Here is a 27,759-nt window from a genome sequence, read left to right on the forward strand (position 1 = left end):
GGTCGTAGTGACATATAAGTAATACGTAGCATATAATATGCAACAACATATATAGCATAGCATATACTGTGGGCGACATAGAAACATGCAAACCTGTATTGATACATTAGATCAGACTGTCATGCTAAAGCAGCTACACAGATACTACAGAGTAACACCCGGGTCTTGATATTGGTTTAGATAAGTGGAGTTCAATGGACCTTTTCCTTTCCAGCATTTTGTATATAGCGATTCATCATTGTGACAGCAATCACACAGAGGCAGCTTCACTTGGCTACCTTATTGGAACAGAGGGAATTCCATTCATCTATGGACTAATAGTGGCTAACTGACGGTGTGACGGCATTAGGCGGCTGACTGTTTTTATTGAACGTGAGCGAGCTGACAGATCTGCCAATGGGACATACGCCGCTGTGCCAGAGGCAGCCCGAGCACAGCTTGTTTATTAACGCATAACTTTACAACTTATAGAAGATCCATCATCCTTTTCCCTTCTCTGTCTCTCTCTCTGTCCCTCTTTGGGGAATTTGTGTGTGTGTGTGTGTGTGCACGCCTATGCGTTCGTGTGTGTGTGTGTGTGTGTGTGTGCATGCGCTCACATTCTGTAAGGATTCTTAAAGCTGTACAGCAGTATTAATTCAGCTGTTGACTGACAAACCCCTGCAGAGCCTCAGTTATAAGTGTGAGGGCAGAGCGGCCACTAGAAAACCTACATTTAATCCGTAAATACCAAGGAACATCATTGGGTAGCTCCATTGAATGGCAATAGCAGACAATTGACCGTGGCCATTGGAAACGGAAACATTCACCAGCTATGTCCACTAGGGGTCATAGTGCAGTCTGTTAAACCTCAGCATCCACGGCACTGATAATCCTCATGATTCTAGGTTTGAAATCACCTACCGCATTTGCATATCAAGTGTCTCGGCGTGTCCATTGGTGAGGACAGGGACAGTGACCTGAACGTGCAACTTGAATATCGGTCAGGGTAGAAGTGATTGTTAGAATTGATCATAAGTGCACTGTCCATGTGTCCAGATAAAATATGCCATTTAGCAGACACTTTTATCCAAAGCGACTTACAGTCATGTGTGCATACATTCTACTTATGGGTGGTCCCGGGGATCGAACCCACTACCCTGGCGTTACAAGCACCATGCTCTACCAACTGAGCTACAGAAGGACCACGATAGTCACTCACTCAGAAAAGGTGCAGAACAAGGTCGAGGGTCAAACATCTTTGATAGACCAAACATTAGCCAATCCCAATCACACAACACGCCATCCTCCGTTTCAAGTGAAAAATTTCTTAGGGCTGAAAAAACAGCCAAAAAGATTGCTGAAAGAGCCCTTTGTCTCAATGGTTCAATTCATGTAGCTGTGCTTTTAGAAACGACTAGGATGAATCAAAAGGCTACGTAATCAAAGCAGCAGGATGGCCCTTTTTCTTTTACAGCGTTGCACTCCTTTCTTCCTGCTTCCTTTCTGAAGTAGGCCTGAAAGATGTGGCAAACTGTTCGCCACATACAGCGCAGGTAAAGTGTGCTACAGAGGATACACAACAGATTTTAATATCAAAGCTTTGACTGGGCCGCTGTGGACAGAACATCCACGTTGACCGTTCCATATGTCTCCAACTGCTCTGCCCTGCTATGATCAAACAATACTCCCTTATCTCTCATCACATTTGCATGAATCGCAAGGTGATGGACAATAGCTTACAATCATCCAAAATAAATCTCCAGAAAATGATTGCATGCAGATGGAATGGGAGAGTAGTTGAACAGAGCTCTATTAACCCTGGTACAACGACTGTCTTCCGCTCAGACATTTTTTGGTTGTTGCTAACTAGCTCAACTAGATTTTCAACTGGCTCAATAGTGAGTAGTAGCGGTCATGACTTCTCTAATCCTCATGTCCACAATAGGCCAATTTACAATGGCCGCATACAGTATGTCTGTGGATGAGCTCAGGGAATGATGTTTTCCAACAACATACAGACAAAGGGCAAATGTGCCAACAACACACAGCAGGAATGCAGTAAAAAATGTATGTGATTCATGGTATGTCTAATGGAGCAAAACGAGTATGAGGAACACACTGTTCTAGCACTCCCTGTCTTTATACATTATGAGAGTAAAGCTGCAGTGCCTTGAGAAGGTATTCACACACCTTGACCATTTTCCACATTTTGTTGTATAACAACCTGCATTCAAATGTAATCAATTGGGATTTTGTGTCATTGTCTTTAGTGGCCTACACACAATGCCCCATAATGTCAAAGTGACTTTTTTACAACGATAGTGTTTAACATAAAAAGAAAAGATGACCACCTTGTCTCTGTAGGCTATAAAAACAAAGAGAGTCGCACACTCTTATGTATAAACTCCCAGTCATTTATTGAGTAAACCACCAACGTTTCGGCATCACTGTGCCTTCTTCAGGGTAATGTCATGAATGCTTGAACCAGGTTACGTAGGCATTTTTGTTTGTTTGTTATAGCTTACCATTTTTTCACAGTTACCTCTAGCACCTCTACACTAAATCATTTTCTCTGGTGTGCGTCAACTCATGCTTTTTATTACCTCATCTCTGTACCCCACACATACAATTATCTGTAAGGTCCCGCAGTCGAGCAGTGAATTTCAAACACAGACTCAACCCCAAAGACCCGGAAGGTTTTCCAATGCTTCGCAAAGAAGGGCACCTATTGGTAGCTTTTTAAAAAATCTTTAAAAATGCATTGAATATCCCTTGGAGCATGGTGAAGTTATTCATTACACTTTGGATGGTGTATCAATACGCCCAGTCACGATAAAGGTACAGGCGTCCTTCCTAACTCAGATGCCGAAGAGGAAGGAAACCGCTCAGGGTTTTCACTATGAGGCTAATGGGGACTTTAAAACAGTTACAGAGTTTAATGGCTGTGATTAGGAGAAAACTGAGGATGGATTGACAACATTGTAGTTACTCCACAATACTAACCTAAATGACAGAGTGAAAAGAAGGAAGCCTGTACAAAATCAAAATATTACAAAACATGCATCCTGTGTGCAAACTTTATGTCCTGAATAGAGCATCATGTTTGGGGCAAATCCAACACAACACCTCACTGAGTACCACTCTTCATATTTTCAAGAACAGTGTTGGCTGCATAATGTTATATGTATGCCTGTCATCAACAAGGACTGGGGTGTTTTTTTTAGGATAAAAATAAATGGAATAGAGCTAAACACAGGCAAAATCCTAGAGGAAAACCTGGTTCAGTCTGCTTTCCACCAGACACTTGGACATAAATTCACCATTCAGCAGGACAATAACCTAAAACACAAGGCCAAATATACACTGGTGTTGCTTATCAAGACGACATTGAATGTTCCTGAGGGGCCTAGTTACAGTTTTAACTTAAACTTGAAAATATATGGAAAAACTTGAAAATGGCTGTCTAGCAATGATCTACAACCAACTTGACAAGTGATTGAAGAATTTAAAAAAATAAATGAGCAAATATTGTATAATCCAGGTATGCAAAGCTCTTAGAGACTTACCCAGAAAGACTAACAGGTGTAATCTCTGCCAAAGGTGATTCTAACATGTATTAACTCAGGGGTGTGAATACTTACTGTATGTAAATGAGATATTTCATTTCATTTTTTTTACATTTCCAACCATTTCTAAAAAACTGTTTTCACTTTGTGATTATGGTTTATTGTGACTAGATGGGTGAGAAAAACAATATATTTAATCTATTTTGAATTCAGGCTGTAACACAACAAAATGTGGAATAAGTCAAGGGGTATGACTACTATCTGAATTACTTTTTTTCGAGGTAGAAGTGATTGTTATAATTGATCAAAAGTGCACTGTCCAAGTGTCCAGAGTCAGTCGATCTTTCAGAAGAGAGTGCAGAACAAGGTCAAAGGTCAAACAAAGACCAACCATTAGCCAATCACATTCACAACACCATGCTCCCTTTCAAGTGAAACATTTCTTAAGAGACGAAAAACTGTAAAACTGCAATTATTTCACAAAAGAGACAATTATAGAAAGAACAGAGCCCTTTGTCTCAATGGTTCAATTCATGTATCTGTGCTTTTAAAACAACTAAGATGAATCAAAAGGCTACGTAATCAAAGCAGCAGGATGGCCCTTTTTCTTTTACAGCTTTGCACTCCTTTCTTCCTGCTTCCTTTCTGAAGTAGGCCTGAAAGAGGTGGCAAACTGTTCGCCACATACAGCGCATGTAAAGTGTGCTACAGAGGATACACAACAGATTTTAATATCAAAGCTTTGACTGGGCCGCTGTGGACAGAACATCCACGTTGACCGTTCCATATGTCTCCAACTGCTCTGCCCTGCTATGATCAAACAATACTCCCTTATCTCTCATCACATTGGCAATAATCGCAAGGTGATGGACAATAGCTTACAATCATTCAAAATAAATCTCCAGAAAATGATTGCATGCAGATGGAATGGGAGAGTAGTTGAACAGAGCTCTATTAACCCTGGTACAACGACTGTCTTCCGCTCGGACATTTTTGGTTGTTGCTAACTAGCTCAACTAGATTTTCAACTGGCTCAATAGTGAGTAGTATCGGTCATGACTTCTCTCATCCTCATGTTCACAATAGGCCAATTGACAATGGCCACATACACTGAGTGTACAAAACACTCTTCCCATGACATAGACTGACAAGGTGAATCCAGGTGAAAGCTATGATCCATTATTGATGTCATTTGTTAAATCCTGTTCAATCAGTGTAGATGAAGGGGAGGAGACAGGTTAAAGAAGGATTTTTAAGCCTTGAGACATGGATTGAGCTGAAATTAAAGATCCCAGAAATGTTCCATATACACAAAAAACATATTTCTCAAAAATGTTGTGCACAAATTTGTTCACATCCCTTAGTGATCATTCCTCCATTGCCATGATAATCCATCCACCTAACAGGTGAGGCATATCAAGAAACTGATTAAACAGCATGATCATTACACAGGTGAACCTTGTGCACTTTTGTCACACAACCCAATGCCACAGATGTCTCAAGTTTTGAGGGAGCGTGCAATTGGCATGCTGACCGCAGGAATGTTCACCAGAGCTGTTGCCAGAGCCACCACCATAAGCCACCTCCAGAGCGGTTTGCTGATGTCAATGTTGTGAACAGAGTGCCCCATGGTGGCGGTGGGGTTAAGGTATGGGCAGGAATAAGCTACGGACAACGAACCCAATTGCATTTTATCAATGGCAAGTTGAATGCACAGAGAGACCTTGACGAGATCCTGAGGCCCATTGTCATGCCATTCATCCGTGGCCATCCCCTCATGTTTCAGCATGATAATGCACGGCCCCATGTCGCAAGGATCTGTACACAATTCCTGTCCCAGTTCTTCCATGGCCTGCATACTCACCAGACATGTCACCCATTGAGCATGTTTGGGATGCTCTGGATCAACGTGTACAACCGCGTGTTCCAGTTTCCCGCCAATATCCAGCAACTTTGCACAGCCATTAAAGAGGAGTGGGAAAACATTCCACAGGCAACAATCAACAGCCTGATCAACTCTATGTGAAGGAGATATGTTGCGCTGCATGACACAAATGGTGGTCACACCAGATACCGAATGGTTTTCTAATCCACGCACCTACTTTGTTTTAAGGTATATCAGTATTCCCAGTAATGTGAAATCCATAGATTAATGGCCTAATTCATTTATTTCAATTGACTGATTTCCTTATATGAATTGGAACTCAGTCAAATCTTTGAAAAAGTTGTATGTTGGGTTTATATTTTTGTTCAGCATATGTTTTCCAACAGCATACACATACAGGACAAATGTGCCAAATACATGCAACTGCGATGCAGTAAAACATTTCCATGCTTCACTTTGTGTCTAATAGAGCAAACAGAGTATGAGGAAAACACTGTTCCATCATTCACTGTGTTTCGATATTACGAGAATAAAACTACGTTTGTACTACTCACATTTTGCGTGTATTACGAGAATAAAAGTATGCTGAAATAAATGAGCTATACTGTCTGATGATCTTGTCTTTCCTGTTCATCGTTGAGAAAATGTTTCACCCCTGGACATCCTTCTTCATCAGTTTGAGGTCAACGAGAGTTCGGCAATGCCAAACATTACTTGAGGCAAGAAGCCTGCTTTTTTTTCCCGAACAAACTTCACAATAATGAGTTAGGCCATTTTGCTCAAGGGACTGATTACCAATAAAAATTGAGCCAACTTAATTATGACTAATAGCTGTATTAGGTGCAGTCTGCACTCCATTGACTCTGGCTCTGTTTTGTCGGGCCGGAAGAGGAGAAAGGGAGAGCGCAGGAGGAAATGGCTAGATCTATCTCATCACAGCCACTTGAGGCTGAATGTGGCCCTAGGTGTAGCACCCAGATGGAACAGCTCTGAGAACAGGTCTGGGAAAGGAGAGAGGGGGGGGGGGGGTCCTTGGCGGTTGTCATAGTGACGGGGGGAGCGGAGGCAGTGGTGTGAGTGGAGGGCTGAGCTGTGTCCACAGACAGTGGCACAGCACATCCTACAGCCTGCCAAGCACATCATTTACTAGACGAGCACCACGCTGACCAGGGAGATGAAGAGGAGAGACAGAGAGTCTCAGAGCTCTGGGAGAGGATGTGTGTCGAGAGTCAGAGAGAGGCAGGTATTCAGTCGATTGCAGATAGTGGATTTTGATTGCATTTGATTTGAGTGCATTTGATTGTATACCAGCCAGAGTCACCTTATGGCTGGGTGAGTTTTTTTCTCAATCTGTGCTGTGTGCATTGGACGTGCCCTTGGTATGTGTGTATGTAAAGGGGTGTGATGACAAATCACTTTGCTGGGCTGTGTCCCAAGTGGTACACGCTTAGAAAAAATGTGCTATCTGGAACCAAAAAGGGTTCTCTTTGAAAAACCTATTTTGGTTCCAGGTAGAACCCGTTTGGGTTCCACGTAGAACCCTTTCCATAGACGGTTCTACAGAACCCAAATGTGTTTTACTTGGAACCAAAAATGGTTCTCCCATGGGGAGAGTGTACCCTATTCCCTTTATAGTGCACTAAAATGTACATAAAGGTTATACTTTTGACCAGAGCCCAAAGGGTGCCATTTGGGACGCATACATAGTAAATCCAGAGCTGTTACTGTTGTTTACTGACCAGCTCCTGTCTGGATCTGTGGGGAAACAGTCTTTGCAACAAGTCCATGTAAAGGGCTCTGTGGTTGTGCAGATCAGGAGGGTACTGGCTCACAGTCATCTGGAAGCGGAGATGGTCATCTGCCGACCAGCCACAGAACCTGGAACAATTTGGAGCAAAGAGAAACATGTGTGGATCACCTGCTGCAAACACAACAAAGCACATGCTGAGAATTGTTGTACAGTGACACCCACACAACGTCTCATTCCTGTCAACATTACATTTTCACCAAAGAATATCTGCATGATAAAGATCTGGGGCTTTCTTTTGTGTGTGCGCGTGCGTCTGTCTGTCTGTCTGTCTGTCTGTCTGTCTGTCTGTCTGTCTGTCTGTCTGTCTGTCTGTCTGTCTGTCTGTCTGTCTGTCTGTCTGTCTGTCTGTCTGTCTGTCTGTCTGTCTGTCTGTCTGTCTGTCTGTCTGTCTGTCTGTCTGTCTGTCTGTCTGTCTGTGTCTGTCTGTCTGTGTGTAGCTGTGTTTAGCATCAATGGAAATGAATATTAGTATGAGTAGATTAGTAGAATGCATTGATGTAATCAACCCCCTGGTGTGTTAAGCATAAATCATAGTCCCCAGACGCTGAGATGCGACAGTCTGGCTTCCCATTGTGATACAGGTACTCTGAGACCACCATCCACGGGGGACGCACATCCCGAACGAGCACCACCCCACAATTCCCAACCGTCGCGTCTCCCAGTATGTGTCCTCTATTCATTTGAATATGTTGACAGCTGGAGAAATTGCTTGAGCTGCGCCGAGAATTTGAAAAAAAAGTATGAACGCAAACGGTCCAACATTCTAGAACACTGCTGTGCGTACAAGTTTGGTAGATTGACAGAACCTTAAGACTACCTGTTTTTAACAGCCAGCCTCCCTAGGGAGGGTAAACTTGTTTTATGTGTGTAAGGTCTACGGTACCAAGCTGACTCTTTCATCTCTTTGTTCCACATCCACACTGTGCTCTATCATTATGTCACACTGCAGGATCCCTCTGCATCAACACCGGCGCTTTGCTTTGATTCGTTTTGAGCAAGACATCAATTCAAAATGGCGGGCTATCAGGCAACCCCTGCTTCAGCTCAGGAGGATCTACCCGCTGGACACAGACGTCCGTTCAATGTCTAGATTGAGTTGACAGCTAACGTGAATTCAACGTGAAATCAAACATTTTTTAAACCCTTGTCATTGGATTTAGATTAGAAGGTGAAAAAAAAAGATTATTGACATTCATTGACGTTGATGTCTTTTTTTTGTTGCAAATCCAATCAGTTTCCCACGTTGATTGAAAGTAATTTACGTTCACTTAAAAAAAAAAACGTTATGACGTGGAAACAATGTTGATTCAACCAGTTTGTGCCCAGTGGATTCAACCTTCAGGGTGAGACTACTATAGTTGTGATCAGCGCAGTTCTTTACCTATCCAGGCCTTGTAGGCGATCCTGTACACTCTGCAACCTGGACTGGTACTTCTCAGACAGGGATTGGAACTCCTTGATCAAGGAGGCTGTCAGTCCAGGGTAGGGGCAGTCTATATTCAAAAACTCCTCTGGAACCTGGTCTACCGGCACCAGACAGTCTGCAGTTTTGGTAGAACTCTCCTGCAAAGGACAATGCGGTTATGTCTTTTGAAATGACATTGTGAAACATTAAGGCTGGATTTGATGGCAGCACAATCAAACGGTGTGGCAAGAGATAGGGTTGAAACATGTTTGAAATAAGGAATCTTCCTAACATAATCTCTGGAAAAACCTGTGAATTTGTGGAAAGTTATCAGAATTATGCAACCCTAATGGTGTGAGACCTAGGTACCTCCACTCCCAGGGACAGGATGTCTTCCTCTATGGCCAGATACTCTGTGTGAAGTTTTCTGTTGATGGCATCCTGCTGGTCCTTCACAGAGTTGACCTGTGCGTGTGTTGAGAAGATCTTTAGATTCACATGGACGGTGACCTCACAGACACAATTCTTTAACACAAACACACTCTTGTTTCAAGGAATTGTTACTTCATTTCTCTCGTCTCCCCTACATCTGAGACATATCAGTCTGCCCTCCTCTGATGTCCATCATGGTATAGGGGCTCTGTATCTGATAAAGTGTTGGTGAGAGGAAGTGGAAACGGATGTCCCTGTTAAAGTACACGATCCACAGAAATGTCACATTTCTATTTTCCAGTGTTGTTTTGCTTTATCTTCAACATGGTGGACAAATAACAGTGAATCGTATAATCAGAGCAATTCACTGAAGTGATCTCTAATTATACCCTCTTTCCATTTCCAACAGGTTTGATTTTTGATGCCACTCAGAGAGAGGAAAGCAGTCTATTGTGCAACAGTACATACTAGATCTAAAAAAAGAAAAGCATTAGATTGTCCTTCCTCCTGCACATGTTCTCATTCAAAACGTACAGGAAATGCGAGGAAAGGAATGGCATTCAATGTTACTACCAAGGTAATCATGTTCAAATATATCATCCGCCAGCATCATTTGGGTTCAGGGTAATGTATTAAAGGTGGACAAATGCATGCTTACACCCAATGGAGAGAAACTATTACAAAGGTGACTCACAAGAAACTCCGGATTTCATCTCCACGAGAAACTCTTGATTGTGTTCGTTAACAATTTATGAATGGCTCTCGCTTGACTGATGACATTATTCATCGAACGGGGTATGCACTGTTCCAAAACATCACACGTCACACGTCGTTGTTCTCAGCGGAAAGAACAAGACTTCAACTAGTGTAGAATCACTTGGAGCTGTAGTTGAGAGCTTCAGTTCAGTGCCCGTCAGTAGAGTAGTGCTGAGTTGAATTATTATCGTTTACCTTCTAACAAGCAGATGGTTTTAAGCGTGGCTGGTCAATGGGTGAAAGGAGAATGGGAGAGGAGAGAAGAGAGAACGAAGAGAGAGAGAGAGAGAGAGAGAGAGAGAGAGAGAGAGAGAGAGAGAGAGAGAGAGAGAGAGAGAGAGAGAGAGAGAGAGAGAGAGAGAGAGAGAGAGAGAGAAGAGAAAGAGAGAAGAGAGAAACAGAGAAAGAGAATAAAGAGCAAGAAAGAGAGAGAGAGAGAGAGAAGAGAGAAACAGAGAAAGAGAAGAGAGAAACAGAGAAAGAGAAGAGAGAGCAAGAGAGAGAGAGAGAGAGAGAGAGAGAGAGAGAGAGAGAGAGAGAGAGAGAGAGAGAGAGAGAGAGAGAGAAGCTCAATTGTGGTGAGGCTCTCAGGTGGGCAGGACTGTGTGGGGAAGACAGCAGGGTCTGGATGAAAGAGAAGAGAAATGGGGAATGAAGATCCGCCAGAGACTGACTCACTCACACAGGGGCAGGGAGGCAGGCAGACAAAATGGCTGGCAGTGTCTTCCTCATCCCCCTATATGGCCCGGTTTTAAAGACACCCCTCCTGCCTGCTCTTAATCCCACCATTCTCTCCCGGAGCATAAAAAAGCCTCCAGGAGTCAAAAGGAGAATTCAGTCAATAGCGGTGACATACGTAGCATGGATTTCGAACAAACACCAGATTCATGAGGAATGAATGCTGCACTGTGGGTAACCTGAGGACTTTTGTGCGAAAGGAACAGGACTTTGATTTATTTCAAGTCTCTGTAGGATCTGCAGAGCATTCACACTCTCTGCTACCTGCAGAGAGTGTGAATGCCTTAAGATTCCTTGCGTTACATTGTGTGGATAAAAAAAACAGAGATGGATATAAGTAAGTTCCTCTGCAGCTTTCTGAAGCAGTGGGCACAGATTGCCTCAGCTCCTCTCTCAGGTCATATCCCAAATGGTACCCTATCCCTTATTTAGTTCACTTCTTTTGACCCGAGCCCTGGTCAAAAGTAGTGCATGGGCATAGGAAATAGGGTGCCATTTTGGGCAGCGACCATGTTGTTACGTACCTGGTGCAGTACCTTCTCCCAGTCTGCCGGCTGAGGAGGCTGGTGCTGCTGCTGGTGTTGGACTTCAGTCAGTCTGTACTGCAAGTCCTCCCTCAGCTGCCAGATGGGCTCCACCGTGGCACACCTGAACACATCCAGCTCACTCTCCAGAAGCAGTTCTAATGACACACACACACACACACCCGTAAGCATAGTACTGTCTCACTCTATAGGGACTGGAACAGTATCTACGCACTCAGGACTGAGAGAGGTTCTGTACCGGGGTCCAGCAGCTCAGAGAGTACTTCCTTGTCTGTTGTACTGCCCAGACCATTCAGTCCCAGAAACCCTTGCAGCTCAGCTTCAGCCTTTTCCCTGCATCATGAAAAGAGAGCAAAGGGAATTCCATTAGGCATAGTGATACTGTACCAGCACTACAGGACACATCCCAAATGGCACCCTATTCCCTATAAAGTAGACTACTTTTGACCAGGGCCCACAGAGAATAGGGTGCCACTTGGGATGCATCAACACAGTGTGTGGCGCATGCTCATACATTAGTCCCAGCTAAAATCGAATGGGATCGTAACTACAGAAACAAACCCTTTCTCTCCTCTCTTACATAATCAGCACACTAATGAATTCAATGGATATGTGCTGGCGCTGTGGTGCAGCCTGTCTATCTGTGTATCTGTCTTCATTACAGGAACCCACGCTTGTGTACACCATTAACCTTGGATCTCTCCGACACAGTCATTACCCCGAGAAGCGGCAGCATGCGCCTAGGAGCTAGCGCCGCCCTTCTCACTTCACAACGCATGACACCAGCGGGCCGCGGCAGCCCAATTCTTCTGCTTCCTCTGCCTCATCATCACACTAGGGAAAGTATCTGTTGCAATGCCACAGCAGCTAGCACCTTCCACTGAGACCCCCCCCTTCACTCGTTCTTGCTCCCTTTCTTCCCTTCTTTCTTGCTTTGTTTATGGAAAGCCATCTTGAATCTCCCATTTTATAGGGGCTTATTGTTTGTTTATTTTATCTTGGAGAGGTGCTGGCCAGACCTGTTGGCCGAGTAGGGCGGGTAAAGACTACAGCACAGTATTTGGTGTAGTGGTTCATGGTAATGGACGTAATGGGCAGAGTGCGATGGGCCCAGGGGGTCTTAAACCCCCTGAATGAGACATGAGCTCCCCTCCCCCCAAATGAAACAAAGTCAAACTTGGAGGGGGGGCTGTAAATAATGCTAATTTAACCATTCACCACTTTGTTTAAAATGCAATTTGTATTGCTGCAATGGTAAATATGAAAGTAAAAGCTTATTCCAAATGAAACAAACACCCCCCACCTCTGTTTCATGGTTTAAACCACTTTTCCCATGTTGCTGCACTTGTCATCCTGGCACTGTCCCGTATCTCGGCCCCTTTTCAGGTGTCTCAACTTTTCTTTCTACAAAAAAAGGTCATTTTGTCAGCAAGACACACCAATTAATTCAGGCTACAAGAGTGTAGACCCAGTGACCATCGCTGAATGTCATTACACTTTTGGGTGTTTTGTCTTCATTAAATGGTGCGTTTTGGATGCTGAAATTATTTTGGAGTGGGCGAACATGCGCAGGAGGCCTACTTTTTGAAGTGATTTGTTTGACAATAAGATGAAAACATTACTGGTTGTGTTAATGCCAAATTGACAGGTAATATATATTTTTACTGTTAAATGACATCTTTACTAAAAAATGAGGAGGTCCTGTGAAGAAAGGGGCGGCAGGGTAGCCTAGTGGTTAGAGCGTTGGACTAGTAACCGGAAGGTTGCAATTTCAAACCCCCGAGCTGACAAGGTACAAATCTGTCGTTCTGCTTCAGAAACAGACTGTTTCTAGGCCGTCATTGAAAATAAGAATTTGTTCTTAACTGACCTGCCTAGTTAAATAAAGATATAATTTAAAAAAAGAGAGATCCCCCGAATGCCATGGTATAATTCACACTCTGGTGATAGGTATGCTGGGAGGAGTTTCTTACCCTGCATTGGCTAGTTTGATGTTCTCTCTGCTCCACACCTGTCTGTGCTGCCTCAGTAGGGAGCTTTCTTTGGTCTCCTTGGCTGTGCGGAGAGTCCTCTTCACCTGAAAAACAGATCTTATATCAGCCTATGATTATCATATAATCACTGATATCATTGTGGCCAGTCATGACCAAAGCAAAGACCGCAATCATGGTAGATTATGATAGCATCCCAAAAGGCACCCTATTGCCTGTAAAGTGCACTTTATTCTGTATTCACTTTATATTCTTTTTTTAGCAGGAACTATGGGTAAGATGAGTAGGCGTCTAGTCAAAAGTACTGCACTATGTAGGTAATAGGGTGTCATTTGGGACCTAGACTACCTAGACTATGAGTAATACATGTGGTATAAAACATGACCAAAAAGGAGTGTCCTCCTTAGTGCTCTATGTTCCTAGCTGAACAACACAGAATGAGAGATTGATACATTTTTCCTTTTCACGCATTATGGCAAAATGGTCTTTATTCAGCAGTTTAGTTCAGTCCGTGTGTGTGTGTGGTTTTGTCCTTGAAATATTTACTTTGAAAGCTTCATAATCTGCTGCAATTCATGCGAAACGTTATCACTGTTGAATACTTGAAAGGTAAATACATTGGCAAATTTAAATATTCCGGTGGAACATGCATAACATATATAGAACAAAAATATAAACACAACTCACAACAATTTCAACGATTTTAATGAGTTACATATAAGGAAATCAGTCAATTGAAATAAATTCATTAGGCCATAATCTATAGATTTCACATGACTGGGTAGGGGGCGCAGCCATAGGCCCACCTACTTGGGAGCCAGGCCCACCCACTGGGGAGCCAGGCCCAGCCAATCAGAAATAGTTTTTTTCCGACAAAAGGGCTTTATTACAGACAGAAATACGCCTCAGTTTCATCAGCTGTCCAGCTGGCTGGTCTCAGACAATCCCGCAGGTGGTTGCAAGTGGTCTGCGGTTCTGAGGCCAGTTCAACATACTGCCAAATTCTCTAAAACAACGTTGGAGGCGGCTTATGGTAGAGAAATTAACATTAAATTATCTGGCAACAGCTCTGGTGGACATTCCTGCAGTCAGCATGCCAATTGCACACTCCCTCAAAACTTGAGACGTCTGTGGCATTGTGTTGTGTGACAAAACTGCATTTTAGAGTGACCTTTTATTGTCCCCAGCACAAGGCTCACCTTTGTAATGATCATGCTGTTTATTCAGCTTCTTGATATGCCACACCTGTCAGATGGATGGATTATCTTGGCAAATGAGAAATGCTCCCTAACAGGGATGTTAACCAATTTGTGCACAAAATATAAGAGAAATAAGCTCTTTGTGTGTATGGAAAATTTCTGGGATCTTTTATTTCAGCTCATAAAACACGGGACCAACACTTTACATGTTGCGTTTATATTGTTGTTCAGTATATATAAAGTGTGTGTTTCTGGTGGGAAAATAAAGAGGGGTGAGTATCTTAATATACCTTCATTTATTTGACTTTCTCTTGTAAAAAATAAGAAAACAAACAGAGGCAAACCACTGCTCTCGATTGCCCTGCTAGAAGCCCCAGCCATTAAAGTACGCTGTCAATTCTCCCTTTATTATGTGTTGATCTAGGGATTTTATCAGGAGCCCCTGCTGCAAAGATGTAAGGCCTCAGTATCCAGGACACTCCCACTCTCTTACTGGAGAACCAATCATTTGATCACATCCTGCGGCAACTCACAGTCATTTATTTCCCCTCTATCACTGTTGGGAAATCCACAATAGAAAGCCTGCCTTTCAGCGGGGCGGGCGTATGCAAACACTGGATGCCTTATCTGGTCCTTGCAGAGAGCTGAATTGGAGCGAGCCATGGGCAACCATAACAAGACACTAAAAAGCTGCTGCCACAGTTTACCAATTAAAACACTGCAGGTCTACAAGCATAATCCCCATGGCCCCTAGGGTTAACTTCTCACAATGCTAGGATGCAGAGAGATGAGAACTTCAAACAGCTTTATGGTTGATCCTCCTGCAGACTCATGAATATTCAAACTGCTAATCCAAATCTTTAGAATTTTGATATTCTTCTTTAATTTGATATGTTTTGAAGAGCCCATATAGGTTACGTAATGGTCTGCTGTTTCATAGTCAATCCCCTCCTCCGGATCATTGGAGAGGTTGTGTGTGTGTGTGTGTGTGTACGCCCATGATCTTCAAATTTTGAATGCAGGTCTGGATTGTGATTCAGAAAGACCTCATGGCTGCTCATCTGAGAAAGAACAACAACTCTATATAAATATGTCCTCAGAAGGAAATGATGTGCAGTGCAATGATCATGCAGAGGCATGCATGCACTGTCTCAGTCTTTTACCATCCCATTATATGAACAGGTCTGTCAACCATCAACTCTCTCCATACTGAAAGTTGCACATACATAATTAGTATGCGAGTTGCTTGTGTTATGTTGCCTAAAAGAACAGCTGAACTACTTCATGAACGTGGTAGTTTGCACCTAAGGATGTTCAAGAACAGACTGTACTTTGGAGTTACTAAATATACAGTATATCATACAACATTACATCTTAGACTTCATACATTCATCAACACTTTGCCTCTGGTATCGTATGAACTACTAACCAGGACTTGTATCCATGAAGCTTCTGTGCAGGAGTGCTGATCTAGGATCAGTCTAGCCGTTTAGATAGTAATGAATACTATTATATGGGCAGATCAGCAATCCTACTTTGAGACTCTATGTGGATTCGGGGCCAGGGCGCCTATATTCCAAAACCGTCTCAGAGTAAAAAAATCAAGAATATCTACCTTTTGAGCAATGTGTGCAGACTGCAGTAGTTTGGCATCAACTATGGCTTGTAGTTTCTCATATTCAGCCGGTTTATACTTTGAGCTTCCAAGTCCATCCTTCATCCGTAGAGTCAGTTTTTCTATATCAATGAAAGAAAGCACCAGATATACAATATAGCTGTGTACTAGTAAGCATTGAGCATGTGAAAAGTGCATGAACTGTCAATCATTCAAACAACAGTCAATTCTCAATTCTTTCCATTTACGGCAGAGCAGAGGAAGTGAGATGGAAATGGCACATCCACTGCACATCCACTGTCCTATAACACTGATGTGTGTCTTTGTGTGCACCCCAAATGGCATCCAATTCCCAACGTAGTGCACTAATGAAGTCGCGCACTACATAGGGGAAAGGGTGCCATTTAGCATGCAGTATTCAAGATTAGCTACGTCCTATAGAAGGAGTAGAAGGAAGGAAGGAAATACACATGTCAGACAGACAGGTCCTGATTAGTTCGGCTGTGACTCCAGGAGACGGGTGAATAAACACAGGCCATGCTGCCACGGACGGGGCAGGCATTAAAAGGTGTTGGTTGAGATGGCTGAATCTCCTAACACAGGGACTTGAGGTCAAATTGTGCTTACGAGAGCAGCAGAATGTGAAGTCAGTGAGTCTAGAGGGAAGAGCAGTAAAAGCAGCCAGCGATGGTTTGGTTTGGAGCTGAGCTGACTTACCTAAATCTTCTGTTCGGCAATTGGTTATGAAGCCACGTAGGTCTCTTCCGCTCATCGCTTCACATCTGTTGATCAGTAGTACACGGGGTTTTAAACAAATCCTTTGGGGTAACACTTCACATGCATTTGCCCGTATACCTGTGTAATAGTAACCCCCAGTTACATAATTACCTCGTAACATCACTGTAGTAATATGCTATGTAACATTACACCATTGTAATCACAGCATTTTAGCAAGTAATATCAGCTAAGGGGAAAACATGACAATGTAAACAGAAGGTTGTTTAAAGTTTGTATAGAGAGGTCACCACTCCTACCTCGTCAGCGTTCCTGCTGTTGCTTTGACCAGCTCATTCGGCGGATTAAAATTTACATTGACGAACTTAATGGAGAAAACCACTTATCACAAAATGTCTCCCAAAACAGCCGATTCAACATTCAGGGTCCTACGAGGTTATAGAAATAGCTTATGAATTCTCATTAGCGCTTCAAAGTGTCTGAAAGTCAACGACAGACTGTGTTCCTGTAAAGAGACACGTTGGAAAATGTATTGGGTTTATCTAATGTGGAATATCCGGCTACATACATTTTGAATTTATCATGTACATGACTTATAATATAATTATTATGGTGTGCTTTATTATGGTAAATGACACTAAATAAAAGTGATTTCATCATAACCTCCTAAATACATTTGGAATGCATTATGTAAATGACTTATAATATAATCATTATTGTGAGGTTAATTATCGTTATCGTTGACACTAAATAAAAGTGAATTCATCATATCATAACATAAGACAAAACTGACAAATGCACAAACAAAACGTCTCAGCTGAAGACTGACATCGAATGTTCTTTAATAGATGAAGAAATCTATTTGATATGGTAGGACCGTGGGAGGGTGTTAAGGAAAGAGCAAAAGAGAATAATAATTTATTCTTAATTCATTTGATTATCCTTTTCTTCTTGCTGAAAGTGTGTGTCTTGAGGTTTCTCTACGAATTGTATTGGATTAATTCCAAGGCTATCTAAAGTGTGGAAGACATTTTTTTCAGAAAATAAAGATCAATGTCCATATCAATGACCCATGCAGATTGTGAGACATTTTGGCTTGGATATACATACCACTGATCCCGTGGTTTATAGGTTACAGTGACTGGATTAAAGTGTGAGCACAGGTGAGAGGAGAGGGCATATGGTGCTTTACACTCAATGTCGACTCTTCCTATACGCAGACTATGTGCTGCGCGTAGGGCTCCGCGACCGTTAGGGGAACTCAGTCAGGGTCTCAACTTACTGTTGAGAGTTAGAAAAGTAGAATACACAAGGTGCAATTTCGACATTTCGTAGTTCATCAGAAGTTTTCCAGTTGTTATTTCAGTCACTTAATTAGCTCCTGTCAGGTAACATTTTGTAGATTGCTAAGTAGGTAGTCTAAAATTACAAACCGGGCACACGGGGCATGTGTTCAGGGGCCCTGACCTCCAGGGGTCCCCCATTGATTTTGTTAGTCACTCTCACATAGATATCCAGCCCAGCCCTCATATGAACAGAAATTTGCTTTAAATCTGCAAAAGTTTCTCACCACCTCCTGGCAAAATGGGGGGAGACACCGTTTGCCCGCGAGGTGGCAGGGAGAACCAAACCTAATTTATGGCCCCCCAAATGGCTAGAGGTGGCGTTGCCTCAAATCCCAGATCAGATCTAAAGATCTACCGTCTCACTAGAAAGTTCGTCTCACGACAACGTTGATGTATCACGTCTGTAGCCTACGCTACGTATCGGTAATATGTTTGTTTTTTTGCATTGGAGCTCTGAATTATAGGCATATTCTGCAATAAGTGGGAACATCACGAACTGCTCTCAAACTTTGCCAGCGCCGTTTCAAAGTGAGTTGACACTCGCAGAACCCACATGTACAGTAGAAAAAGTAGCATAGTCTACACTGTGCACTGCTCACAAGCCTACACCTGGCCCGTATTAATTATATTAATTAGGCCAACTCACGAATAAGATAAATTCATGTTTTACATCGATTTATTAGGCCAACTCACGAACAAAATTAATCCACATTTCACGTAGTTTTTAGTCGACTATAAGTAGCCTACATAAAGGGACAGACATTGGTAAACAATTTGGTTTACCATACGATTAGCCTATACCAAATATGTTCTACTACCAAAGACGCGCCTATACCGTATCCTACCTTATTATTGTCACCTCCGCAGCATAACATGTATTTGGTTGACAAAACGTGTAACCAAGGCAACTACTTTCCCCTTGCCATTGGTCTATTCAACAAGAGAATCACCAACGAAACGCCCTCTTTTCCAAACCAGAGCCAATGAAGACTGAAAACTGCAAACCTACAGCGAGGTGACGTCATGCGTACTCGTGTTCCTTCGGAGTGGACGTGGTTTGCGAAGAAGGGGTCTTGTTCTTCACTGTGGAGGCGAGTTTCACCGCCCCGCATGTATGGGACTAGGAGCGGACTTGTTGAGGTGCTACTTCGCTGAAGTTACATGCTCCAATGTGGATCCGCGCCAAAACACAGCGATCGCAATAATACTCCTCAAGGTACAGACTTGCTTTCATTGATTCGAAAACCATCACAATATATTGTACAAGTAAATCATCTGTACTAGACGAGCTCTGATTCCAGTCCTAAATTCGTTTTTTAAACCGTAACAATTACCGCATGTGTTGTTGCAGTGCCAGCCTTCACATATCAAGCAAGGATCGTAGCTAATGCACACTAATAATTCTCTGGTGACTGATTCACTACCACGGTACAACTCTGAGGGACCTTCACTGGGTCGTGAGTGTCGCGTTTAGGTGCGCTTTGATACATTGTGGCCGAAACTTTTGATTTGTCCATTATTGTATCAGGTGGACGTTACACGAAGTGCTACTTTTTATATGACTATGAGTTACTTTGTATACAATCTAACAATCGCCCTTGAGACCCGGTGATCGAAATGCACCAGTAGAGAATGAATAGGTAGTGTGGGAATCTGAGGAATGCGAGGTCGCTGAGGGGCGGGAGATTCTTCCCTACTACATCTTTATTTTACCAAGTTTATTTAGGTTTAAACTCACGACTGTATTAAATGTCCTTACCTAGTCTAACTGTCTACACTTGTCTTTGGAATTGATTATACTTTTTTTTCAATTCTCTAATCACGTAGCCTAGGCCTAGGATAGTTTTACAGTTCTGCACCAATCCCGAACTAAAACCACCTTTTTAGTCACGCTCCAGAGAGTGACTCACTCGTCCCTTTAAATTATAATCGGCGTATCTACCATAAAATACATGTGTTTTGGGATGGGCAATTATTGTGGTTCCTTCGTACTGTTAAACGTGTTCATGTTTTTAATTTCAGCTCGACTAGTTCACGTGTCCCATACATAGCCGTTTTCTGGATTCACGCAAATCGAGGCGAAGCATGTTAGGGCAGATTGATACTAGTTTACTCGAAGGGAAAGTGCAAGGCGTGTCCGTTTGAAGCTCGGCGAACGGTCATTTATTTTCAGTACTACGGTGGAAGTTTAGTGAATACACTATTGCCTACATTCCTCACTCCAATCACTCACTGTCCCACTCAGGAGAGCAGCAAAACTGTGCCCTGCTATTTCAGAGATGCGTAGCCTACTCGGAACTTTCTGACGTCTCCACGTTTCCATTTCAAGCATTCATTTAAAATTCACCTCTGGGAATGTGCACAGATATCTGAACTCAAGGCTGCATAGGAATGACAGAAGGTAGCCACAACATTTTAAGAGTTGAAATGATTTCATAATCGATATCGCCTGAGTGACAAGTGACTGTATTTCTTGCTCACCCAAACAACTCAAACCTTACTGGAGTAGTCTGCTGTGCCATCGTAAAACGTTCACAAGATGGATAGCGCTACTCTGTTGCCTTGCATGGGAAGACATTTACAAGAGCATATGCAGAAGTAGACGAGCACACGTGTTGCTGAAGACCAGTGCAACCAACTGCCCCTGGACACTATCTTACGTCTCACAAATCTCTCAACGTGTACACGAAGGCAGAGACAAAGGATGTTCATGGTTGTCAGGGCAGCCGAACCAACTTGTTGCTTTTGGGTTTGTGCATTTGCTGCGGAGATTTGATTGACAGCTGCATGAACTACTTATTTGTTCAGTTCTCCTTATTTACCCAATCACATTTGGTCCAGTTGGTGACTTGCTCTCTTTGGTGTGCATCACCTTGTTCAAAAGAACCTTGTGGTTATTGTATGGTTTCTGTGGTTCTCTTCCAATGCTTCTCAATACTTTCTCTTCCTTTGAAAAGTATTGTGCCTGGTCACCGGTGGTGTCAAAAGATTGACAACGAATCATCAACAACATCGGATACCTAGAATATCTCCCATCTAACCACGTAGATGGACTTTTATATTCTACAGGCATCAGTCCATACCTAGTTGCCATGCGCTGTACTGTATATTCTTTGAATTAAAGGTGCTATCTAGAACCCAAAACGGTTATTTGGCTGTCCCTAACAGAAGAACCCGTTGAAGCCAGGTAAAACCCTTTTGGTTCCAGATAGAGCCCCCTTTCCACAGAGGGTTCTACGTGGAACCCGAAAAGGGTTCTACCTGGAGCCCAAAATGGGTTCTCCTATGGGGACCTCTGCAGAACCCTTTTGGAACCATTTGTTCTAAGAGTCTCGCTCACTAGGTGGCGGTGGTGATGTTTGAGGTCATGTTATACTACCAGCCTATACTCTGAGTCTGTGTGAATCCTCTCTCTCTCTCTCTCTGCCTCTCCAAGGTCAGATGCATTATGTGATGCTCCTCGTGATGCACATTACCCAAGCCACCCTCCCAACAGCTGACATCTATTGAAGGAATTCGCTTCATGAAAAATTAAAATAAACATTTATCATGAGGTATTGCAGCAAAGGCTGAATATGAAAACCTTCTTTGTGTGAGTGTTCTTGGTTGGAGAAAGTGGTGTTGGTTGGAGAAAGTGGTCAGGAGGATGTTTTTGTGCAGACCACAATGGAAAACGTCTCATTGGAGTCTATAGGAAATGGAGCATAGCAGCAACAATGACGTTTGTTTGAATCGTGTCCAACCCTTCGAGAGTTGCCATCCCTCACTCTTGCCTGTATGCTAGTATAGATGTAGTCCATTAATGCTCTGTGCTCCTCTGTTATTGTGAGACTGTGACTGTTGACCCTAGATGAAGAAAGCTGCATTGTTTGTGTGATCATGGGAACAACTGCTGCTTTTATAGTCTGAGTCTCAGCAGAAACACAGCCCGTCCGCATCCCAAATGGCACCCTATTGCCAATATAGTGCACTACTTTTGACTAGGGCCCATAAAGCTCTGGTCAAAAGTAGTGCACTATGTAGGGAATAGGGTTGTCATTTGGGAAGCTGGCCCAGACTGTGTGTTGCTGCTTGCAAAAGGCCCTTTTTTAAAAATCTGGTTTGTTGTGATTGTTTTGATCCCGCGCTCATGTCATATGCTATTTAACAGGAACTGTCATCAGTCAGTTGAATAGTTCAGCTGATCTTAGATGCCCCTCATTGTTGAATCATTCTGTCTAATTCTGCTCTTTCAGACAGTATGCTTGGGTCACCCTACATATCGGAATTGTTATTATTCAACCATTTTAGCCCATTGGCCTACATTTCATTTCTGAATAATACCATTATATAAAGCATTCATTATCGTTGTTTTGCGGTCTGCTATTGGTTTAGTGACATGTATTCAACTATATGTTTACAGGTTATAATCATCTGTGTATTTTTGCTGAGAGGGGGATGTGTGTGAATGGATGCTAATTAATTAAACTACTAACAATATTGAATTAACCTGTTGTTCATGTTGGTAATATAATTACAAAAACCACTCCGCTTTCTGCAATTACAAAGCAATACAGTACTATGTAACAACAATGTCGTAATTATAGTTTAAGAGCAACTTAATGTTCAGTGTTACCCATTATTACCTGCCTCAAGCAATCACGTTGAAAGCCTGTCCCCTGTCCAGACAATACCTACACAGTTCAGAGCTGAGAGGGTTGAAATACCAACTCCAGTTAGATAAAGTGCATTTGTTTGTTTTCTCCCCAAGTTAATCTGATTCCTTGATATGTTTCAGATAATAAAGGGTTTTTCTCTCTCATCAGATAATGATAAATCCTACATTATGGATACACTCCAAACATGATGAGATATTGAGTAATATTTAACTTTAACGAATGGCCGTGAGTGTGTATGACTACTGATGAGGATTTCTCAAAACCTTCCCTGTCTTCAACACTTAGCTAATCTACTGCAATGGGTGATTTTTATGGATGTCTCATTAAGCAATAAGGCCCGAGAGGTGTGGTATAAGGCCAATATACCACGACTAAGGGCTGACATTATGCATGACGCAACGTGGAGTGCCCATATACACTCCTTAGCTGTGGTATATCGGCCATATACCACAAATCCCCAAGGTGTCTTATTGCTATTATAAACTGGTTACCAACATAAATAGAACAGGAAACAAGTCGTTTTCTCTCATACCCGTGGTATAATTAAGCAATAATGCACGAGGGGGTGTGGTATATGGCCAATATACCACAGCTACGGGCTGTTCTTAGGCACGACTCAATGACGCAAAATGGTTACCAAAAAATAAATGTTTTGTCAGACCCGTGGTATACGGTCTGATATACCACTGCTGTCAGCCAATCAGCATTCAGGGCTCGAACCACCCAGCTTATAATGTCTGATATACCACGGCTTTCATCCATGATTGTCTGGGTTTCCATGTGTGCCCTGAACAACCTGTGACAGGTGATGAGGCTCTGTACCCCGCTGAGTCCCCCTGGAAGGACACTCAAGATGCGTCCCAAATGGCCCCTATTCCAGTGGAGGCTGCTGAGGAGAGAACGGCTCATAATAATGGTCGGAACGGAGCAATTTCCATGGCAGCAAACACCTGGAAACCATGTATTTTATGCCATTCCACTGATTTCCGCTCCAGTCAATACCACAAGCCCATTCTCCCCAACTAAGGTGCTACCAACCTCCTGTACCCTATTCCCTACATAGTGCACTAGTTTTGACCGGAGCCCTATGGGCCCTGGTCAAAAGTAGTGTACTGTATAGGGAATAGGGTGCCATTTTGGACACATCTTCAGTCACTCTACTGCCTCTGTGGTTCAGTGGCTGGCCATCACTGAATCATAATATCCATTGAGAATGGGTATCCATCAAGAGCTGCCATTACCCTTCTTTTTTTTTAGGATGCCTCTTTTTCCGTCAATCCTTTTTTCCCTCTTTCTTTCCATCCCACATGTGCATGGTGTGGTCTGAAGAGAGTTAGCCCAATCCTTGAGGCCAACCACAAGTTGTAGACTAGAGAGATTCCACTGTCAGTCTGTAATATCTATCCCTGTTTTATCACTTGGGCAACAGACTTTTCTGGGAATAGAAGAACTGTGAGCACAAGGTATTTTAATCGGTGACCTTTTCAACAGGATGAGAAGAGATGAACCAACACCCGCACTTGAAAGTTTAGACCGTTGACGTCACTGGACTGTGTACAGTATTTGAATAAAACCCACCATATTGCAGAATCTATGCTAGCCCTCTATTAGATGTAAATGCTCGCTTTCATGTATTGTATATATAATCAAGGTGATTTAAGGATAATGTCCCACATGCAGTCTGCATTCAGTTCTGCTTCTATGCGTTGTTGGGATGAGGTACAGTGAAATGATTTGGCGAGGCATGTGCGCTGCCGATCAAACTCGATATATGTAGATACAATCCTGAAAGAGCTCCAGATTTCAGGCTTTGATTGGATCCTGGGCGGCTGGTGATAGTAAAGAACACAAAGCATGTCAGCGCTTTGAGAGATTAGGTGCACAATGCCCCCCAGTGAAATAGCCTTTCATAGCCCTGACATGCTGAGTCTGAAAGACCAGCGGCTCGCCGCGCTCCAGACTTCTGCAGTGTGGAGTGGACAGCAGGGAACGGGGAAGAGACATTTCAGTGTGAATTGCTCCAGATGTTGCTGACTCACCAGACCACAGTCTTTTCTGCCAGCTCTCAACCCTACCTCCTCGACAGGGAGGAGGAGGATGACATACTGTTGAATATTTCAAACATAAAGTGCATGTTACCGTATCACTCGGGGGGTTCCTGCTCTCTGGTTACTAGAGGCTGAAGACTGAAGCGGACAGGCCGTCAACCCTGCTGAGCGCGTTGCGGAACAAACGGCCTCCAGAGAATTCAGCAGCAGTCACTGAGCACTGGACAACATGACATAACCTGGCATGACACTGCGTGATGAATGGACAATTGTTAAGCCTGCTGTCATATCGCCGTAAGTAATACACGTTCAGCTGGGGCCAAAATGGCCAAGTGTTTTGTTCTTCTGGCTAAGATGTGCTTGCAGATGGCTTCATTTTGATGACGGATGTATTTCGTCAGTGTGGTTGGTGGGCCTCATAGTGAACTCTATAGTTCAATGTATCACCTAGCCTTACTCTCCTGTGATGTGTTGACTGTTGATGTAGGTTGAGTGAAATACTACAAATGTGGTATCGGATGTCGTCCCAGAGTGGTGCGCAGACACGCCTGGCTGCTGGATTTGGATTGAGGTGATGGCATCTCCCCTATGTCAGGAACCTATGTTCTCCTCAAGTCATGTGGGCTGATGTCAGAGGTTTATACCGGCTGCCGAGGCTCCAAGTCTAAAACTGAAACCAGATTCAACCTGCAGGATTCCTACGCCTCAGCTGCTTCCATCATGGCCGTTCTTTTCAACCGCAGAAGATTCACTTAAATGTCAAGCAATTTCAAAGTGCTGTATGTTTAGTAATTAACTTGAGGGAAAGGGATTGAGACATTGAAACTTAACAAAGTTAGTTCAAGTACATGACATTTACGTTGACATTTCACCGAATGCTATTATGTACTTTTGCTGTGGTTGGTTTTAAGGTTTTAAGATCTAGTGTTGATGTTGAGGAGATAGATGACTCTTTAACGGAAGCTCCTCGTCAACAAACAATGGATCAAATTAAGATCCTACGTCTGTATGTCTTGATAAAGTGACCAGGTGAAAACGGACACATTTTGAGACTTGAGGAAATGGTGGGTGTAAAAGAAGCTTTGACGAATCAACATTTCCACTGCTCTTTCTTCTCTTCAGGTTTTTCAATTTCCCAGCACAAAGTGTTGACATGATTCTGGAAGCAGAGAACTGTCCCGGAATAACCTGCAATTTACTCCCGCTGTGCAATGTCTGAAAAAGTTGACACTTGGCAGAGTGGAACTCCACTATAGCCGCTATGCTATCAGTTATATATAATGTCAGGCATTCGACCCGTTTTTAAAGGGCTAATTTTCCGGTGGTGGAAAAAGTATCCAATTGTCATACTTGAGTAAAAGTAAAGATGTATTCATAGAAAATGACTCAAGTAAAAGTGAAAGTCACCCAGTATAATCCTACTTGAGTAAAAGTCTAAAAGTGTTTGGTTTTAAGAACAAGAGAATAGACTGACGAGTTTCAGAAGAAAGGCCTTTGTTTCTGGCCATTGTGAGCCTGTAATCAAACCCACAAATGCTGATGTTCCAGATACTCAACTAGTCTGAAGAAGGCCAGTTTTATTGCTTCTTTAATTAGGACAGCAGTTTTCAGCTGTGCTAACATAATTGCAAAAGGGTTTTCTAATAATCAATTAGCCTTTTAAAATGACAAACTTGGATTAGCTAACACACTAACACAACGTACCATTGGAACACAGGAGTGATGGTTTCTGATAATGTGCCTCTGTACGCCTTTGTTGATATTCCATAAAAAAATCTGAATCTGCCGTTTCCAGCTACAATAGTCATTTACAACATTAACAATGTCTACACTGTATTTTGATCAATTTGATGTTATTTTAATGGACAAAAAAAGTAATTTTCTTTCAAAAAGAAGGACATTTCTAAGTGACCCCAAACTTTTGAACGGTAGTGTACATTGCATTCCAATGCTTTTGATAAAAGTACACGTTTCACCTCAGAGCAGTAAAGTCATGCTTGGCCTACATGAACAATATCTGAGAGAACAATTAAAGCCCTTCTCATCGATTCTTTATTACCTCAGCTCAACTACCTCCCACTCCTCAGCCCAGCGCCCTCCCACTCCTCCCAGTGCTCTATAATCCCCTTTCCTGTGGCTTTGCGTTATAATCCATCTTGTGTTTAAGAGTTCCTGTTTCCAAGTGCAATTGGTTTGTTCTAGAAAATGTGTATATTAACCTTTGACCATAAGAAGAGCATGGCATTTAGCTAACTGGCTAAAACGTTGTTTTAAAAGGGCAACTGAAGGTGATTGGACTGTTTGTTATTTTCCTCGAAATCTAATTTCTCTTTCTCTACATGGTTCAATGCATGTTAGCCCCCAAGTTGTGTACGGAGCTACATTTTGTTATACTTTTCCTTTTTTGTTTGATGCGAAAACCACCAAGGAAGACTCCCAAATCAAGACGTATATGCTGCTTTGAGTTGGAGCCAATTATGTACATAAACCCTGGATTGCTGTTACTACGTCTTTGGCCAATGAAAAGCTTTGAAGTCGTTGGTCAGACACAGTATTGGTTCTCCCCAGTAGGAGAAGTCCTCCGTAGGAACGTATGGAATTCTACAGTATTTCAATGACATGTATTTAAGTATTTGAAACGTTTATGTTTAGCTCACATAGTATAATTTAAAAGTGTGCTTAAAGGTAATAGAATAGATGTGTCAAAAATGAATATAGACATTAATAAATGTATTTCTAAAGCTTCCAAATCATCCAAATCTACAATGATGGCGAAGGGCCACGATGGAGGCACAGTGGCTTCAACACTGTGGCTTCAACACTGTGGCTTCAACACAGTGGCTTCAACACAGTGGCTTCAACACTGTGGCTTCAACACAGTGTCTTCAACACTGTGGCTTCAACACAGTGGCTTCAACACAGTGGCTTCAACACTGTGGCTTCAACACAGTGGCTTCAACACAGCACCCCCAATCAGTCATCCACTGTATATATAAATAATTGGTTGGAACGCATCGGTTTAGCTAGCCTCATACACATCTTGTGCAC

The 27,759-nt window shown here is 42.7% G+C and overlaps 2 protein-coding genes across 5 annotated transcripts in view; one reads left to right on the top strand and one right to left on the bottom strand.

The window, feature by feature from the left end:
* The window catches only part of LOC124017328 (coiled-coil domain-containing protein 148-like), a 47,984-nt gene extending 29,063 nt beyond the window's left edge, over positions 1-18,921 (bottom strand). For both annotated transcript variants that reach the window (XM_046332617.1, XM_046332639.1), the window contains exons 1-9: positions 18,851-18,921; positions 16,642-16,706; positions 15,925-16,046; positions 13,093-13,196; positions 11,358-11,452; positions 11,099-11,256; positions 9,018-9,113; positions 8,625-8,806; positions 7,173-7,311 (exon numbers count right to left, since the gene is read on the bottom strand). In XM_046332617.1, the coding sequence (XP_046188573.1) occupies positions 7,173-7,311; positions 8,625-8,806; positions 9,018-9,113; positions 11,099-11,256; positions 11,358-11,452; positions 13,093-13,196; positions 15,925-16,046; positions 16,642-16,696 (951 nt within the window). In that variant the 5' untranslated portion in view covers positions 16,697-16,706; positions 18,851-18,921. The remainder of the gene's footprint in view (positions 1-7,172; positions 7,312-8,624; positions 8,807-9,017; positions 9,114-11,098; positions 11,257-11,357; positions 11,453-13,092; positions 13,197-15,924; positions 16,047-16,641; positions 16,707-18,850) is intronic.
* Positions 18,922-19,050: 129 nt separating this feature from the next.
* The window catches only part of LOC124042212 (plakophilin-4-like), a 119,150-nt gene continuing 110,441 nt past the window's right edge, over positions 19,051-27,759 (top strand). For 2 of the 3 annotated variants that reach the window (XM_046360630.1, XM_046360638.1), the window contains exon 1: positions 19,051-19,221. In XM_046360630.1, the coding sequence (XP_046216586.1) occupies positions 19,167-19,221 (55 nt within the window). In that variant the 5' untranslated portion in view covers positions 19,051-19,166. Of the gene's footprint in view, positions 19,222-24,890; positions 25,006-27,759 lie in introns of those variants that run through there. The other variant, XM_046360643.1, reaches the window with a different exon arrangement.

Source organism: Oncorhynchus gorbuscha, linkage group LG01 (assembly GCF_021184085.1).
Source record: "Oncorhynchus gorbuscha isolate QuinsamMale2020 ecotype Even-year linkage group LG01, OgorEven_v1.0, whole genome shotgun sequence".
Taxonomy (NCBI): Eukaryota; Metazoa; Chordata; class Actinopteri; order Salmoniformes; family Salmonidae; genus Oncorhynchus; species Oncorhynchus gorbuscha.